The sequence below is a fragment of the Mirounga angustirostris genome, unplaced genomic scaffold, assembly GCF_029215605.1.
Source record: "Mirounga angustirostris isolate CCGP_5_RB_7025 unplaced genomic scaffold, mMirAng1.0.hap1 SCAF_6, whole genome shotgun sequence".
Lineage (NCBI taxonomy): Eukaryota > Metazoa > Chordata > Mammalia > Carnivora > Phocidae > Mirounga > Mirounga angustirostris.
The window spans coordinates 573,105-592,232 of NW_026991714.1; the positions used below are offsets into that span (position 1 = coordinate 573,105).

Below are 19,128 nucleotides of genomic sequence, written 5' to 3' on the forward strand. Positions count from 1 at the left end.
GGCTTTTGTTTCCAGGTTTTGCTGATTATCTTTCCTTCTGTCAAAGGGACTTCAGATATTTCTGTGTAGAAGGCTTTTGATTATTAACATTGTTTTACTTGCTATCAAGATAACAAAACTTCACAAAGCTCGTGTATAGGGAACTAGTAACCAAACTGTGCCCATGACTTAAAAAAAAAAAAAAAACCCATCACTTAACACATGCTTTATGTATTTCTTGTTCTACAGAAATGGATTAACAGCCATTGTTCCTTAAGGAATTTATCAAGCTAAATATGTCTTAAGAACAGATGAATTATCTTGGTTTGTTGCTTTTAAAAAAATGAAAGTGTTTGGTGAAGATGCTGATGAAAAAGAGCTTGAAAACATATTTTGCCTGTATTTAACATCTAAATTACTATTTTTTTTAAATCTTTCAGTATTCTACCTTGTAAATACTGTTATTTGTATATACTGTAAATGATGACGTCGGTGGGCACTAACCGAGCCCGGGGAAACTGGGAACAACCTCAAAACCAAAACCAGACACAGCACAAGCAGCGGCCACAGGTAAAGAACCCAAGGGATACGGATTTATTGGTAGCATTGCTGGTTGATACTGGTTTCCATCCAGTGCAGCATCATTCTGTGCTTTGGATTCTTGGTTTGGGTTTTTTATTCTTGTTTTCTAGTACTTGGCTGTTTTTACTTAGGGTCTGATGACTGTTAAAGATATGCTATGATGCACTTTGCTTGCTTTTTGTTGTTTAATACTGCATTATGAGACTTGGAAAGAATGGGTCTTGTCTGTGCTTTGTATCTCTAAGGTAGCATTTCCCTCAGACTAAATCTTATGTTATTCTCAGCCCTAGAGATAAGGGGATGGCACTGGTCCTTGCAGAAACAGGAACAGAGTTTACACATGACTTTGCAAATAAATGTGAATTACTTAAGGCACAAATGTTTCAAAGAGGTGCTCTGATCCCAAAATGGGAGCTTCTTTAACTGTGAACATTGGTGGAAATCTCCCTGGTTTTTTAGGGATCATAGAGTGGAATACTAATAGCTTCAGCGTTTATTTTTTTGTCATTTTGCAAATTTAGGCATCTTAATTGATGTTAGTGTTTTACTACTTGGTCATTTGTAACAAGGAGAAGGAAATTGGGCTGGGAGGTGGGGTGGATTATTGACTACATAGGTCCATCTTATTTCTCTAAACTGTTGTCTTTTGATCATGCTTTCTTGAACTTGTCTTAATTTCTAGGCCACTGCGGAACAAATTCGACTTGCACAGATGATTTCAGACCATAATGATGCTGACTTTGAGGAAAAGGTGAAACAAGTGAGTGTGTTGCTGATTTGCTATAAGCCATGGGGAAAGACATCAGGATTAAAGCATAGTTAAATGTCATAGATCGCTACCGGGGTACTTTGTACTTACAGGTATTAAAAGAATTATGACCTGAAATAAAATAGGTTAAGCCAGTAAGTAAATGCTTTTGTTGTCTGATTTACCGTCCCCCTTTGGACAGCTACCTTGTTTGAAAAGGTTTTATCTTAATTTTAACTTCTTATTTATCGGATGACTTTGTTGATGCCATTTTTCTAGCGACTTTGAGTGTTGTGCCATCTAGGAACTGTAGAAATTCATGGTATGCTGAAGCCTATGTGCTTCTGGGTTTGATCGTCTATTAGATACTTTATTGTTTGATTGTTTTATAAATACTTTTGACCCCATTCCTAATCAGAGGTGGTAATATTTTGCTTATTGAACTAGAATACCAAAATTCTGCATATTTTGCTTTTTTAGGCCTGGGGTTCCTTCAGACTCCGTTGGTATCGTCTCCCCTTTCTCTTGCTCACCTGGTTTCCTTTTGTGAAGAGTGCAAGCTTGTTCATGATGGTTGCTGATCTTTTTCTTTCAGTTGATTGATATCACAGGCAAGAACCAGGATGAATGTGTCATTGCTTTGCATGACTGCAATGGAGATGTCAACAGAGCCATCAATGTCCTACTGGAAGGAAACCCAGATACGGTAGAGTGTTAATAGAGCGTTCGAGAAAGTGGGTCCCTGGCTGAGAAGCTCAGAATATTCTAAAAATAGCAAGTGGAGTAACTCAACCTAAAGGAGAGTACCTTATTCTCCAAATGGAGCAGAGAACTGTCCTGGAGATCGTTTGCTGTGGGTTGCAAATACTTAGAATTTATATGCAATAAGTAGGAGAAAACATAAAATCTGTCTCTTTTAATTTGCTTAGAATAAATTATTCATTCTAGGCTAGCTACTGTTTTCCAGACTGGGTTAGTCTGAATTAGAGATGCTATGTATCAGCCTTAGTTACTAATCATAGAATATTCTGCTTACCTGTTTTGTTGCTGTTGAATAAAGTCACACAAACTAGTGGATTCTGATTTCAAGACATTGTCATCAGTGTCACCTTTGACAATACATTTTCATTGCTTGAACCTGTTTCTGTTGAGGTAGCAGAGAGAGTGTTAACAGCCTTTTGACCGTCCCTGGAGATGATAGGGGATATCTTGGAGGACCTCTTGCCCTAGAATTTCACCTCTTCTCCTTTCCACTTAATGAGATCCTTGTATTTTTGTGCTTGTCTTATCATTGTCCCAAATTGTTAAGTCCCTTAAGAACAGGGGTTCTGCCTTACTAACCTTTGGGATGTTCCTATGGTGCTTAGCAGAGAACTTTATTGTTTTAATGAGCAGTGTATCATCTTAAAGTAATTTTCATTTACTTGGTCTTACACTGGGGATCTTTGGTTGGGATAGATAACCAGAGTTCACCCTTAAGAGAGATCAGCTTACTGGTGTTATGGTATCACATTAGCTAAATGTTGGAGGTTTGTCAGTTTCCTTGAGACAATAGGAAATAATAGTGGAAAACTTTTTTTAGTCATTAAGCTTAAATTTGTGGATTTTTCTCTTCAAAAATGTGGTCTTAAGGGAGCCTGGCTGGCTCAGTCGGGAGCAGGCGACTCTTGATTTCAGGGTCGTGAGTTCAAGCCCCATGTTGGGTGTAAAGTTTACTTGAAAAAAAAAAAAAGTGTGGTCTTAGATTTTACATTATTGATCTTATTTGAAAATTACTGTTTGGATAATCAGATAAGAGTGCCTTTGGCTCACTTTGAGTTTACTAGAATAATTGTCTGCAAGATTTTTGGGTTGGGGGAAGAGGTGGGACTACTCATGACTTAAAAGTCTGGATTCCTTCCTTCCTCCTTCCTCCCTCCCTCCCTCTTTCCTTCAAGTCACATTTTGTTGCACCTTCCAGCATCTTCTGCCTAATGCTACAAACCTAACCATCCATAGTACCAGAAAAGGAAAACAAACTGGAGAATGTGAGTTTATGCCACAAGTAAACCAGCTGCTAGTGAAACCAGTGGAGAGTAGTATCAGCTGCCAGGGGATGTTGGATGTATTTGGGTGGATGAGATCATATCAGAAAACTGGCAGTGCCTTTGGGAAGATCATAGTAATTCCTTTTCCTTATAGAACTTGGGTAGTGCCAGCAGCTGATACATACCATAGAGAAGGGAAAAGGTGACGGGTTTCTGAAACTTGCCACGTTTTGAGGAAAGCTAGCTGTTTGGAGTCTAGTTTCCAGGGTTTCTGATGCAGACTTAGGTATAATAGAGGTACTATAGCTTATGAATTGAAGCTACTGTGAGCATAAAATGACCCACCAGCTGTAGTGTGGAATGAGCTTGGACTGGAAGACTGGGCAGCGAGGAGCTGCCAAGTGCTGGGTGGATACTTAATCTTTTAAAAAATTATTAGTCAACTATTGTAGATTCTTTAGAATTATGGTTATGATTTTGCTATAATTTTAAGCTGATTTTTTTTAAAGATTTTATTTATTTATTTGACAGAGACAGAGATAGCGAGAGCAGGAACACAAGCAGGGGGAGTGGGAGAGGGAGAAGCAGGCTTCCTGCCGAGCAGGGAGCCCGATGCGGGGCTCGATCCCAGGACCCTGGGATCATGACCTGAAGGCAGACGCTTAACGACTGAGCCACCCAGGCGCCCTTAAGCTGAGTTTTTAACTTAAAAACATTTTTTTTAAATTATAGTAAAATATATTTAAAATCTATCTTTTTAACCATTTTTAAGTGTACAATTCAGTGGCATTAAGTAAACTGACAATGTTGTGCAACCCATAGCATTATGCATTTCTGGGACTTTTTTATTTTCCAAACAAATACTGTATCTCTTAAACAATAACTCCCCCTTTCCCCATCTTCCCAGCTCCTGGTAACCTCTTCTATTTTCTCTGTCTATGAATGTGCCTATTCTAGGTACCTCATGTAATGGAACCATACAATATTTGTTTTTTTCTAAGATTTTATTTATTTATCTGACAGAGAGACAGGAGAGAGGGAACACAAGTAGGGGGAGTAGGAGAGGGAGAAGCAGGCTTCCCGCTGAGCAGGGAGCCTGATGCGGGACTCGATCCCAGGACCCTGGGATCATGACCTGAGCCGAAGGCAGCCGCTTAACCGACTGAGCCACCCAGGCGCCCCAGTATTTGTTTTTTTTTATGTCTTCTTACTTGGCGTAGTGTTTTCAGAGTTTATCCACGTTGTGGCCATGTGTCAGAATTTCACTCCTTTTTAAGGCTGAACAATATTCCATTATATGTAAATGCCACATTTTGTTTATTCATCCATTGATGGACACTGGAATTATTTGGAAGCAAGTTACAATCATCATAAATAAAATACTCTGCAGCATGCTTCCCTTAAAGAAGGATATTCTATATGACCATAATATTATCAGCCCTGGAAAAATTAATAGTCATTTCATATTATACTTGGTCCGTATTCTTGGAAGTTATTAGATATTGGATAGCTGTTGCTGAGCAGTGGGTCATTGTTGTTTGAGTAAGATGGTAACTAGGGTTGTAAAGATCTGGTAGTCTTGGTGTTTGGGAGTTTTTCTTTGTACATATTTTCTGCAAAATATGTGTGAATCAAGGAGTGTGTTTTTAAAACTTCAAACTTAATAAAACTCATTTCCTGAGGGATGAGGTTTTTGCAAGACAATTTAGTATACTTTCCTTATCACAAATGTTCCGTCCTGCAGTCTGGAATGAGTCCGAGATTATTCTGCTTTGGGGAAAGTTTAATTGGACTATATCAGTTTAGGAACTATAGAGAGAATACAGTATGTAAAACCTGGAATGGAAGGCTTCCTATAGTCCACATGTCTCAGGGCCAGGGCTCTGGCTTGGTCCTGACTGCTGCTTGGTCTTTTTAGCAAAGGAAATTGTTGTGCGTGTCAGGGAGTGTGGTTGGGGGGGTGGGTGGTAAGGAGTAGGTGTAATTGTTATCCTCCTAAATTTTGGGTTGCTTGATTAGAGAATGTGCCCAAGAGTCAAAACCTGTTCGTTCATTCTGAATTCAAAGTTAAGCTTTAGAAACTTTTAGTTCTTTTCTGCTTTGACATGAATAAGATTATAAAAAGTTGAGAGTCTGAATCCAAAGGGAATTAATATTTTCAGCTCAGGAAACACCCTGGAAAGTTAGGGACCAATAACTAGGTCCTTTGACTAATCTGCCAAGTGACTACACTGGATCCAGATCTTGGCAATCCTTTTGGAAGTGATCCCTGCAATCCATTAGCTATAAGCACCTCCCCTACCAAAAAGGACTTCCGTTTTGCGGTGATAGGTATAGAATTTGTATTGAGATTCTTGTCTGTATCCTCCATTTAAACAGACATAAATTAGTGGAAGTATCTTAGACTTGGATGATGAGAGGAGAATGGTTAACAGTTTTCCCAGCTTTTATCTGTGGTTTCCTGATAGCAATCCATATTGTTTAGACGTGAATGCTCTGCTCTTCTTTAGCATTCGTGGGAGATGGTCGGGAAGAAGAAGGGCGTCTCAGGACAGAAGGATGGTGGCCAAACGGAATCCAACGAGGAAGGCAAAGAAAATCGAGACCGTGACAGAGACTATAGTCGGCGACGTGGTGGGCCACCAAGACGAGGGAGAGGTGCCAGCCGTGGACGAGAGTGTATGCATGGGGCTTTAACAAAACCAGCTGTTGGTCAGTAATGTCTGGACTTCAGGGATGTCAGGACCTTGCTAAGCTGGACCTAGTAACCATAATATCATCCTTTTGATTTTTTTCTTGCCACTGTTTATTCTGAGACCTTGGTATCTCTACATGTAGCATTTTCTAGCTACCAGTTTGGCATGAAATTACCCTGCAGTCATTTGTAAAGTCTGACTTACAGCTCTCTGTTGTGGTTCATCACCTTTCCCCTAGTAACCATCATGTCCCATCCTTCCAGCTCATTTTCTCTTCCTTGTTTTTGTCTCCCTACCACCATCTATACATGTCATTTACATATTTACATAAATTCCACTGACTCTGCTCTGACTGTGTTTTTAATTTCAGTTCGGGGTCAGGAAAATGGATTAGATGGCACCAAGAGTGGAGGGCCTTCTGGAAGAGGCACAGAAAGAGGCAGAAGAGGACGTGGCCGAGGCAGAGGTGATCAATTTCTTGGGGGGGGTGGGGGTGAATATTGGGGGCAGGATACTCTTATTCGTTCTGTAGGAGTCTACTTTTATTTGAAAACAAGCAAATTCACATGGCATCTCATTATCTTAGTTGTTGAGATGTCATGCAAATTCTAGAGATTGCTGAGTGGGGCAGTGGGAAAGAAAGGTAGGTGTCATTTTCTTTAGTCTTTATTTATTTATTTTTAAAAGATTTTATTTATTTATTTGACAGAGAGAGACACAGCGAGAGAGGCAACACCAGCAGGGGGAGGGGGAGAAGGAGAAGCAGGCTCCCCGCAGAGCAGGGAGCCCGATGTGGGACTTGATCCCAGAACCCTGGGATCATGACCTGAGCCGAAGGCAGTCGCTTAACCGACTGAGCCACCCAGGCGCCCTTCTTTAGTCTTTATTGTTGATGTTAATGTATTTGCATAAGGACCCAGCAGTTTGGTTAGCAAGGGAAAAATCTGTCAATAGTAATGATTGTCCTGCTGTAGTATATTAACTACGCTACGTGATGAGAGAACATCTAATAATATCAACCACTTAACTATTCCAGAGTTGCCTCAGTTGGCAAGGTAGTTTTATATCAACTTCTAAAGTATTTCTCTCTTCTTCTCTTTTTCTGTTTTTTTCCTTAGGTGGCTCTGGTAGACGAGGAGGAAGGTTTTCTGCTCAAGGAATGGGGTAAGTTTCATTGATTTGATGCCAAAATCTTTAAATTTTTTCCCCCTAAGCATCACCATAGTATTCTAGAGGGGCTAATATCCTGGTATCTTGAGGATAATAGGCAGCTTCAACCGAACTGTGATCAGAAAGATTTCTAGACCGTTTATTCAGATAGGTATGTAGACTTCGGGCTTAGAGGTAAATGTTCACCACCTGGGTCATTATGAGGAGGACCATTCTTCGGTCAAGGGTATATGAGTAGCTGCGCTCCCCTGCTAGAACCTCCAAACAAGCTCTCAAGGTCCATTCATAGCTTCATTTGAATGCATATACCTGCTGTTTTCCAAAATTTCACGTGGATTTTATTATGATTCTTGATGTCCTAATCCAGAATAAAGTGTAGACATAAATTGAGATTATACCATAGAATTTTAGGTAGGCTGGTAAGTGAGGGAAGTAGACATATATAGGATTATAGAATGGGACTGTGGTTGATTTGTAATAGGGAAAAGTCAAGATTCTTGTGGCCCCCCGTCTCTGAGTTAATTTTTGCTGGTGTTGCTTAAAGGTCAGAGACTCTTTTAAGCTTTTTCCCCCCCCCCACCCCCAGAACCTTTAACCCAGCTGATTATGCAGAGCCGGCCAATACTGATGATAACTATGGCAATAATAGCGGCAATACGTGGAACAACACTGGCCACTTCGAACCAGATGATGGGACGAGTGAGTGACTGTTTATTGTTTCTTGTCTCTAAAAACCTAAGGAAATAATCACTTTGAGGTTATCGTCATATTAAAAAGTAGAGGAACAGTTTTTGGGCGCAGAGATAGGGGAGCTAGGGAAGGCCATTGAAATACTGTGTATATTCTTTCCTGATTATGTGCCTGTGGGCACTTCATAATGCTGTTTCACCTGGTCTTCATCACTCTTCTGTGAGATTGACGCTAGTCACCATCTCCAGATGACAGGCAGACTGAAAGTGTGGTTGAAATTTGCTAGTATTTGAACTCAGGATTGTTGGACTCTCAGAGCCCCCGTTCTTTTTGTCACCTTGTGTGGCTGCTCTTAGGTCCAGGTGCGTTTCCTAGGGTTTCTGTTAGGGTGTCTAGCTTTACTTTCTGAAAAGGTATCCGTAATTAATCAAGACACTACTTGTAGAGGTGAACAAGGCCCAGAATCAAAGCCCACTGACAACTTAATTGTTTTCTGGCATTGAGATAAGAATATCTTTTTTCCCTTTATTTTTGGAAAATTTCAGTATCTGGGGAAAAAGGAAATTGTATCTTACTAGCTCTATTTATTGGATAATCTTCTGAGCATGGAAGAATATCAAGGGATTTGAGTAAGATTTTTTTGTTGTCATTAGCTGACTTTGGTATCTGTATCTGGGTAGGGTGTATATATTTAAGGATATTTTAGGCTTATGGGATATATCAAGAGATGTTTGGGAGTAAAAGATACTTTTACCTCTCTCTTTTTAACTTTTACTTTTAAACTTTTACGCTTTTAAATAAGAACAGCCTCTTTCTTAGGCTCTAGCGTCTTTTATGAGATCACTAACTTCCTTATGGCTGAGCCAACACATGGAGAGCTTGAGACCCTTTTCTCCTGTAAAGGGGGGAGTGATTTAATAGTAGAGCATGCATTAGGCTCTTTGACTCCTTATCCATTTACTTGCCTTGCCCCTTTTCAAAGATCATTGATCTTTATCTCTGTCTTTAGGAGGGTCTTTGGCACCAACAGTTCATCTGCTGCCCACAAGATGTTATACTTTAGGTCCTGAATGTTATTTGCTTTTTGTTTAACACACTATCTTATAAATGGCTTTTGAATACAGTTTTCCCATTGGTGGAGGCTGAAGTTGAGTTACTGACAAGATGGAGATCTGTTTAATTCCCTAGACCATTTGGCTAAGAAATGTCTTTTATTACTTTGGAGGCACAGAGTTGCTCTTCATTCATCTCTTGATGGCTTTGTAGAGGCAGTGGTAGCAGTCTGATTAACAAAAGTTACTGTTTCTGAGCTCTAGTTCTTGGGTATTTGGTTTTTTATCATTGGCAGAAAAAATAATAGATGTTAAGGGATTTGTTTTCAGTTGTGGATGGAAAATCAGGCATGGAGTCCCAGTCCTAGAATGCAAGCCTTAGCTGTTTTCAGCAAGGATCTGGTTTGGAAACAAGGAATGATAAGTGTGTGTTTATTTCTTCTGAGTAGAAGTATAGCAGATTTGGGAGGTTAGAATCAGAAATCTGACTTGTGGCTGAATGAAAGACTGATGCTGCTGTCATCTTGTTAATGTGGAAGAGTTGGGTGTAGCTTCATGCATTTCCATTGTTAATTTCACAGCATGAACTGACTTTCGTGCATGATCTTTTTGTGTTTTCATGATAGCAAACATCAAATGCCCTTTTTTATTTAAAAAGAAATTCAAACCTACCCTTAAAATATCCACAGGTACAGTGGGAATTGTGTTTTGGGGGCAGATGTTCTCATTCATAAGCAAAATTTCATTGTTTGTTTTTTCTTTTCTTTTCTTTTTTGTTTCAGGACTTGATTTCATTGGGGTTGAGGGGTCAAATTATCCCCGAAAATTTGAGACTGCTCCTGGTATGATACATCCAGGCGCCTAACTGCCCCGGATATTTTTATAGATTTTTATGAATTGAAATATCTGTGGATATGTCATTTTTCTGTCGTCCTGCTTTTTACCTTTTCTGCCTTTCTCTCTCATACTCTGTGCCTGCTTTTCCCTCTTAAAAAATTTTGTCCCTTAGTGAAGATTTAACATTTACGTTGACTGCTGTCTGCTGACAGAATGGAAACCTCTCTGTCATTCAGAGCCTTTGCCGTCTTTCTTTTCCTTTGTGCCCCCTCAGTACAGCCTTCTTGGCCACGACTGCACATCCTGTATGGGATCAAGTAGGCATCTCCATTCCTCCTTTCCATCCCAGATGCAGTCTCCAGAGTGCAGGGAGAGAGCCCATCAATAGGAGGTTACTTCCAACTCCAGGATTGTGTATATGGACAGGTTTTGGGTTCCATTTATCCAGGGCAGGACAGATGTCCATGCAGAGGAAGAGCAGGGTCACCAGGGAGCGAGAAGAATGTGCTTTGTAACTTGTCTGAACGGAGATTGGACTTTAGTTTGATTTGGAGAACATTGCCATTATTAAGTGGTTTGGAATTTCCCTGGTCCAGTTATAACGCCCTGGGAGAGGTATTATAATGAACATCTTTTTCTCTAGCAAATAGGGTTCTTTCATTATTAAAAGTTCAGAAGAATTTCATTTTTTTTCTTAAGATTTTATTTTGACGTATTCTCCACACCCAGTGTGGGGCTTGAATGCACGACCCCCAACATGAAGAGTCACATGGTCTGCCTGAGTCAGCCAGGCGCCCCTAGAAGAATTCAGATGGGTTCTGTAGATTTATTTATTTATTTATTTATTTTTAGATGTTATTTATTTGACAGAGACAGCGAGAGAGGGAACACAAGCAGGGGGAGCGGGAGAGGGAGAAGCAGACTCCCCGCGGAGCAGGGAGCCCGATGTGGGGCTGGATCCCAGGACCCCAGGACCCCAGGACCATGACCTGAGCTGAAGGCAGCTGCTTAACGACTGAGCCACCCAGGCGCCCCAGGTTTTGTAGGTTTAGAATATTTCTCTTCAGTGATAGTAAAATAACTGAATGGCAGACTTTTATTCTTTTAAGGTTTCTCCATTTGGAAAGAAGACTTTAAGAGTTAATCAATATGTACTGTTCTTCTAGAGAAGAAAATAAGGAGTGTTCTTGTCCTTTTCTATAGGCAGGTTGTTATTTCTTGCTGTGGTCCTTGTTGAAGGGAGGAATCCTGGCTTTCATAGAACAGTTTCCCTTTCTGAGGATCTGTGTATACGTGAAGCAAAGCAAGGGGAGTGTGGAAGGTGGTTTGATTGCTGATGGACCTTTCCTATAGAAACTGTCCTGACTTCATTATTACCACCATGAGGAGGGTGTGCACCTGCATTGTCTGTGCAGTGCCCCTTGCAGGTTAGCTGTCACATTCTGTAGGATTAGGGTTAGGGTAATAACTAACAGACACATCTGATTTCTCAGTTTTGGCCAGTGTCTTTTGAAAAGAGCAAGACCCGTGAGGGTTTCTTAGGGTTAGACCAATAAGATCTATAAACTTGACTGCTACTGAGTATACATTTTAAAATTGAGTTCCTATAGCAGATAATTGTCCGTGCCCTTAGTTTGGAAGCTGGTCCTTCTTCTCTGCCATCCACTATGGTGTGGCAGCCATTTGTGTTCCTCCTCACTGCTCTCTCCAGACTGCCCACAGTGTTGTCTCATACCAGATGAGTAGGTGTAGTTTATGTTCTGGTTTAAATTGGCTGCTGCCGTTTCGCTTGAATTAACCACTAAGTCGGAGGGCTGAAGGGTTTAAGAGTTTGCCTGGAGCGTTGGGTCTGTTGTCTCCCGTTTCCCCACTCCCACTGTCTTTGCTGTTAAAACTGTGTAACAAGGGACACCTGCATGGCTCAGATGGTTAAGCATCTGCCTTCGGCTCAGGTCATGATCCCAGGGTCCTGGGATCGAGCCCCGCATTGGGCTCCCTGCTCAGCGGAGAGCCTGCTTCTCCCTCTCCCTCTGCCTCAAATAAATAAATAAAATCTTTAAAAAAAAAACCCAAAAAACAAAACAAAAACTGTGTAACAAAACCTGAAAGTAGGTGTGAAACCATAATCTTATTAAAACTCTGGTGTTCTGAGGTATTACTTTCTAAATAGTCTTTTTCTCCTCCTGGAGCCTAGGAATCCCTTCTGATTACTAAAATCTGGTTACACTTTTGGTTGCCAAAATGTTAATACACTAGTGTTTTTTGCACATGCCTTGTACTGGCACTTAAAATTACTTCACTGTTTTTTCTTTATTGCCAGGTGCGTGGAGGACTGCAACAGAGGAGTGGGGAACTGAAGATTGGAATGAAGATGTAGGTATTCCCAGGTCATTCCTCACTAGTGCCTTCTATCCCTAAGTGGTGTTTAGGGATAGAAAATGGGTATGTTTCTACCCCTCAAAATTCACCCTTAAGATTCTGACCCAAAACTTTTACATCCAAAATAGTGTTCTGAGCCAGAACATTTCACATATGTTATATGAAGGAGACTGGGCATGAACAGGACTCTGTGGAACCAGACTATGGAAAGGGCAAGTGCACCTGTGTAAGTCCAATATCTGATTGTCGGATTTATCCCAGGAAGAGATGGTGGTTGGGTTAGGGCAGGAAATGGAGTCAGGCAGGTAGTGCGTTGAGTAACAGCCGCTGGTGACGCGTGACTACCGGAGCTAGTTCTGTTATTTGGTTCACATTCAGGCATGGGTGTATGGTCCTGGAATTGGCTTAGAGGTGGGTACAAAGTGAAAGATACTGTACCATGTCCTCAAGTTTACAATCTGGTTGGTTCTGGAACCCTTTTACTTACTTGAAGCCCAACTTTGTAATTGAGACAAATATATAGGACTGGCCGTCTTCCAGCTTGACTCAGCTTGGAAACCTTGTACATGGCTGGCACAAAGGTGGCATGTAAACAAGCTCTGTGACTTCACTGGAGTAGTACCTGAGTAAAAGAATTTTGCTGATTCTTGGTCCCAGTCAAGTTTTTGTGATCAATTCTACTTTTCGGTGATATGGATTAACTCCTGTTTTAACATTTTTCAGTCTACTTTCCTATACTTGTATATATTCAGGCAAGATAGCTCATACGGGAAGAGAGTGATATGTCAAACTGTTTTGGTTTGCCAGGCCCGAGTTTTTAAAATTTCAGATGCATCAGCATCAGAGGGTGATTCTTTTCTGTTGTACCTGAGCTAGACTGCCTTGTGAATACTTTCTAAGATTTGGCTTGTCTGGTTAAGCAACTTTCAGAGAACTGTATATTTGGGGGAGTGGATTCCCTGTTTTTAGAAAAGAGATTTTAATCAAAAAGTGAAAACAAAACCAAATCAAATTTTGAATAGTAGGGTAAGTTATTCCCTAAAATTGCTTACCGAATTTTAGGGTCTTATACTGCAAAGACTAGGTGTAATGAAGTCACCATTAAGGCAAAAATTGCGTATTGTTGAAATTATCCCTAAAAAGACCTTAATTCACCAGGACTTGGGTCCTTACTGCTCAAAAGCTAGGAATTAATTTCTTTTATTTCTGTCTTTGTCTTGGCTGTAACCTTTCTTTCTCTGAGAGGAGCAGTGGAAGATAAAATTTGGGTTTGGGTCGAGGTGGGAGTTGGGAACTCTGATGGGAAGGTATAAAAAGGTTTTCTCTCTTTTTCTGTGTAGCATGTGTATTTAGCTTCTTGTAAGTTTGGTGTGCATATCATGTGACTCCACTATATTTTACCAGGTTTCTTGATTTTACTCTCTCTTTTGATAAAATAATTGAGCCTGTTTAGAAGGGGCATGGAGGTCAGTCCATGTAGGGTTCCTTTGGGTAGGTGGTTTTCTCTTCTGAGGGTTTTCCCTTTTCCTTGGTGTTAAATTCCCCTTATCTATGCCAGGTTTCTGACTGTAGCCCACCTAACACCAGGAGTGACTAATCCCTCTGTTTTCCAGCTGTCTGAGACCAAGATCTTCACTGCCTCTAATGTGTCTTCAGTGCCTCTGCCTGCGGAGAATGTGACAATCACTGCTGGTCAGAGGCAAGTGTGTGGTAAAGTTCAGCATCTTTTCCCAGAGGGGCCTGATGAGAGAGCTGTAAGGAGAGTGGCACTGGGCCTTTATAAGCTCCCATGGTGTTGGTAGAATGGTAACCTAAAGCATCCTAGGTTCCTCTTTAGGTGATTGATAGGTCTATAGGAGTTGATCTATTGAACGGAACTCCATATATTATAATTTTAAAGATGATTCTCTCCAAAATAGCTTTTTTAATTACGTAGGTCAATCTAAATTAAAACTTAGCACGATATAACTTGTATTAAGGTAAAGTTAAACATGGAAGTGTTTTCATTTATTTGAGTTTGCAGAACTGTTCAGTAGCTTCTTTTTTTTTTTTTTTTAAAGATTTTATTTATTTATTTGAGACAGAGAGAATGAGAGAGAGAGAGCACATGAGAGGGGGGAGGGTCAGAGGCAGAAGCAGGCTCCCTGCTGAGCAGGGAGCCCGATGCGGGACTCGATCCCGGGACTCCAGGATCATGACCTGAGCCGAAGGCAGTCGCTTAACCAACTGAGCCACCCAGGCACCCTGTTCAGTAGCTTCTTTTCTTGCTTTATAATTAAGATTTTTGTCCAGTGAGCCTACTGAGTAAAGTGATCATTTTTACCGTAGGATCTGGCTAATGAACTTTTACGAACTTGAACCCTAGGTATTGGGGTCAGTAGAGGGAGAAACACTTACCAGGAATATTTTTATCTTTGGAAATCCCCTTGGATTATTTCTAGACCTGGGTATGATAGCTGTTGACTCAGAGGCCCTGAATTGCACTAGAAATAGGATGTTAGGTCCATCACCCCCAGAGCTGATGCGTATTGTTTTTCTGACACCAGTTCTTCAGTTCTTTGACACCAACTAGGTGTTCAGTAATTCAGTTTGGACACTATCCAGTGTTAGCACAGACCCTAGTTGACACCTTTATCCCACCAGACTGCCCTTGCTTCAGAGGTCAGCTGCAAATGGGGTCCCAGGCTATCCACACACTTCTGCCTGGCTGACTACAAATTTGGGGATTCTCACAGCCTCCTTCTTAGGTTCAGTAATCCACTAACATGACTCGCAGAACTCAGGGAAGAGGTACCTTGCCATCACTGGTTTGTTATAACCAGTACTCAGGAACAACAGCCAAATGGAAGAGTTGCATACGGTGGGGCGTGGGGTCGGGCACAAAGCCCCTAAATTTCATTACTTAAATAGGCCTGATTGATTAAGCCATTGGCTATGAAAGGCAGTCCCCAGCTCCCTTTCCACCCTAAGAGTGGGTAGATTGTGCTGGGGCTGAAAGTTCTAAACCTTTAAATCCCTTCCTGGTGTTTCAGGTGGCAGCTCCCTTCCTGAAGCTATGTGTGGGGCGGGGGGGTCCCACCCTGAGTAACCTCATTATCATAAACTTTGGTTGAAAGAGGCTCATTATGGGGCAGCTGGGTGGCTCATTCAGTTAAGTGTCCACTCAATTTCGGCTTAGGTTGTGATCTCAGGGTCATGAGATGGAGCCCCATGGAGGGCTCCATGCTGGCCATGGAGTTTGCTTAAGATTCTCTCTCTCAGGGCGCCTAGGTGGCTCAGTCAGTTAAGCATCTGCCTTTGGCCCGGGTCATGATCTCTGGGTCCTGGGATCGAGCTCCACATCAGGCTCCCTGCTGAGCAGGGAGTCTGCTTCTCTCTCTCCTTCTGCCCTCCCCACCACTCGTTCTCTCTCTCTCAAATAAAATCGTAAAAAGGATTCTCTCTGTCATAAAAATAAAATAAAGAGGTTTATTATGAATAGCAAAAGACATTCAGGAAATTTTAAGTGTTTCAGGAGCTCTGTGCCAAAAACTGGAGGCAAAACCAAACTTTTTTATTATACCACAGGTAACTTTGGAAATTTTATAAAATTGGAGGGGAAATTCCAAAGACACTTGAAGAAGATGCGAGTATTCTAGTATATGTTTTTACATATTGGGTATTGGTAATGACAGGTATTAAGTATTAAAATATTGGCTAAAAAATTATAATTTTGGCCCAAATATCAAGCTGCTGTATTAAAACTAACATTTGGTATTCCCTTAAATTGATTTCACTAAATTGAAATATTTAACATTATTATGGTTGACAATGCTATTGGAACACAGCTAGATCCTATAGTGGCTCTTACATGTCAATTATTTTGGTAAATTAAGCATTTCAGGTCTTTGTGTTATTGATGAGTGACTTCATTTTGATCTAACCATAATTTGAGTTGGGAGTTGGGGAATGCTAGAATGTTCTGTCATTATTCATCAAGATGTTGCATCTCCCCACTAGAATTGACCTTGCTGTTTTGTTGGGGAAGACACCATCTTCAGTGGAGAATGATTCATCTAATCTGGATCCATCTCAGGCTCCTTCTCTTGCCCAGCCTCTGGTGTTCAGTAATTCAAAGCAGAGTGCCATAACACAGCCTGCTTCCGGAAACACATTTTCTCATCACAGTATGGTAAGTAGGAATCATGGTGTCTTCTAACCACACTTTCCTGTCAACCCCAGCACATACATGCAGTACTGCCTTCTGGTGACAGAGATTTGGGGCAGGGTAAAGCATCCCCTTTTGTCCTCTAAGCAACCTTGGGTGTAGAGACATAGGATTGGGTAGTAGGGGTGCTGCCAGAGGAGGACTTCGTTTTGGACACACTGAATCTTCTTCTAAAAATGAGTGCGCATCACTTACTGAATAGTCACTGTGCTGAACGTTATTTGCTCTTAAAGAGAAGAAAAAATGACATCAAATTTTAATCCTTTTTAAATCCTAATTGAACTTCGATGGGAGGTTGTAGCACTTCCCTATTTGTTGATAGAACAGAATTGCCATATAAATTTGTTTAAACCAGACATTTCTGGACTAGGCTTACAAAAACTTGAAGTTTTCATGAAAGTTTCTACTTACTATCTATTACTCCCGTTCTCAGGAAGCAGGGATAAGAGTACTTGCTTTGCCTGCCTTACTGAGCTGTAGAAAGATGAAATAAGGTCGTGAATAAGGGCTATACGAATGTGGGGGCGCCAGTGGTATTGTTTATTAATACTTGGAGTACTTACGGCATGTGACTTACTGATTCAGTTAAAAAATTTAAGGTCATTAACTATAGCAAAGAAATCATTTAAACTAAACAAAGACGATGAACCAATATTTTTTACTATTACTTGAGTTGTCACAGAAAGGAAACTTTATTTGCAGCAAATAAGGAGATCACGGGGGAACCAATTTTTTTTATAGTCAGCAAATCCTAAGAAGAACTACTTTCCTTTTTTTCTTTTTGCTTTTCCCTTTCTGTCTGTTTGTTTATTTTTTGGTGGAGGTATACTGTAGTTGTGAGAGGTAAGAGACCTTGTGTGTGCATATAATTTTATTTTTCCAGTAGTAGGATTATAGTAATTATTTTAAATATAAAACTGCTGAGTTAGTCTCTAATCGGAACTGTCAGTTTTTTAACTATTGTCTAAAAATTTTTCTGTGCGTGTCAGTAGTAATTTGGTGATTGATGTTCTGCCATATATGAAAGGTGACAAGTGAGGAAAGGTGGGGAAGAAGGGACAGGGAGCAAAGCGTCAGGATTAAAAGAGAGAGAATGAAGGACGCCTGGGTAGCTCAGTTGGTTAAGCATCTGCCTTTGGCTCAGGTCGTGATGTCCTGAGATCGAGTCCCGAGTGGGGCTCCCTGCTCAGTGGGGAGCCTGTTTGTGCTCGCTTGTGTGAGCACACGCGCGCACATGCCCTCTCTCTCTCTCTCTCTCAACAAAAAAAGAGAGAATGAGACAAAAGCCGTAAGAAGGGGTCATAAAGTTAAGGAAATAACTGCCAACCCTTGAGATAAATGGCGGGAAAATGTGGTGAAGTGCTCTGTATCTCTTTTAATTGCCTTTTTAATGTCTGGATTGTAAAGATTTACAACCAAATTCAAACTCTGGTATCAAATTTTCAGCATATTTCATTTATCTTAACATTCTATTTAATGTGTCACATGATGTTAAGCTAAATAAAAATACCATTGTAAAAATAAATAAAAATACCATTGTGTTCTTCCCATTAGCTGTATTAATCAGAATGCTATTTAATTTTTTTCCTATTAAGAGTAAATGTTAGAGGATTGATTTCCCTTAAAATTTAATAGATGTAGGGCGCCTGGGTGGCTCAGTTGGTTAAGCGACTGCCTTCGGCTCCGGTCATGATCCTGGAGTCCCGGGATCGAGTCCCGCATCGGGCTCCCTGCTCAGCAGGGGGTCTGCTTCTCCCTCTGACCCTCTTCCCTCTCGTGCTCTCTGTCTCTCATTCTCTCTCTCTCAAATAAATAAATAAAATCTTTAAAAAAAAAATTTAATAGATGTAAATAATGTAGGAAGTCCCCATCATCATGTATAATATGTGGACATTATCTAACATGCTGTGCCTTTAATGTAAAGCTTTGCACTTGCAGACTATCTGATAATCATTGCTATGTTCGATCATCTCTTTGCCACGATCTCATACTTTTAACTCGACTTCTGGTGTTTTGTTTTTGTTTGTATAATCTTGTGATATAGATTGACGTGGGAAAAATGTCTTACCTTGGGTTGGACAGATTGGTTTTGTATAAGAAAGCACTGCTTAGGGGTGCCTGGGTGGCTCAGTTAAGTGTCCCTCTTGGTTTTGGCTGAGGTGATCTCGGGGTCGAGAGATTGAGCCCTGCATTGGGTTCTGTGCTCAATAGGGAGTCTGCTTGGGATTCTCTCCCTCTGTACCACGCGGCCCCCCCTCCCCCCCCCCAGTTCGTGCGCTCTTTCTCTCTCAAATAAATAAATCTTTTTTTTTTTTTAAAGATTTTATTTATTTATTTGACAGAGAGAGACACAGCGAGAGAGGGAACACAAGCAGGGAGAGTGGGGGAGGGAGAAGCAAGCTTCCCGCTGAGCAGGGAGCCTGAGGTGGGGCTCTATCCCAGGACCCTGGGATCATGACCTGAGCCGAAGGCAGATGCTTAACGACTGAGCCACCCAGGCGCCCCTCAAATAAATAAATCTTAAAAAAAAAAAACAACACTGCTCAGTGTTGATGAGGACGGTAGGTTGGGTAAGAACCTAAGGACAACTAGATTTTAAATCTCCTTGAAGGTGTTTTGAAGTAGTCAAGGCCACATAGTTCATCTTCTGGACAAGGCTGGTCTTCTTTCCTGGCAGTAGGAATGGGGCAAATCTCCCAAAAGCATTAAGAGTAAATTTTGCTTTGTTATTCATGGTTACTGTATAGAACTTGGATACATC

The 19,128-nt window shown here is 40.9% G+C and overlaps 1 protein-coding gene across 27 annotated transcripts in view; it reads left to right on the forward strand.

Annotated features, from left to right (window-relative positions):
- The window catches only part of LOC123845733 (ubiquitin-associated protein 2-like), a 44,963-nt gene that overhangs the window by 3,969 nt on the left and 21,866 nt on the right, over nt 1-19,128 (forward strand). For 8 of the 27 annotated variants that reach the window (XR_010412111.1, XM_064593613.1, XM_054507818.2 and 5 more), the window contains exons 2-11: nt 420-549; nt 1,244-1,321; nt 1,905-2,015; nt 5,847-6,015; nt 6,403-6,498; nt 7,151-7,196; nt 7,789-7,901; nt 12,102-12,154; nt 13,774-13,859; nt 16,160-16,331. Coding sequence is in view for 25 of the 27 variants with exons in the window: in XM_064593613.1 (XP_064449683.1) it covers nt 460-549; nt 1,244-1,321; nt 1,905-2,015; nt 5,847-6,015; nt 6,403-6,498; nt 7,151-7,196; nt 7,789-7,901; nt 12,102-12,154; nt 13,774-13,859; nt 16,160-16,331 (1,014 nt within the window). In the remaining 2 variants the exon portion in view is untranslated. Of the gene's footprint in view, nt 1-419; nt 550-1,243; nt 1,322-1,904; nt 2,016-5,846; nt 6,049-6,402; nt 6,499-7,150; nt 7,197-7,788; nt 7,902-9,726; nt 9,787-12,101; nt 12,155-12,288; nt 12,387-13,773; nt 13,860-16,159; nt 16,332-19,128 lie in introns of those variants that run through there. The other 19 variants (XM_064593603.1, XM_064593619.1, XM_054507808.2 and 16 more) reach the window with 9 other exon arrangements.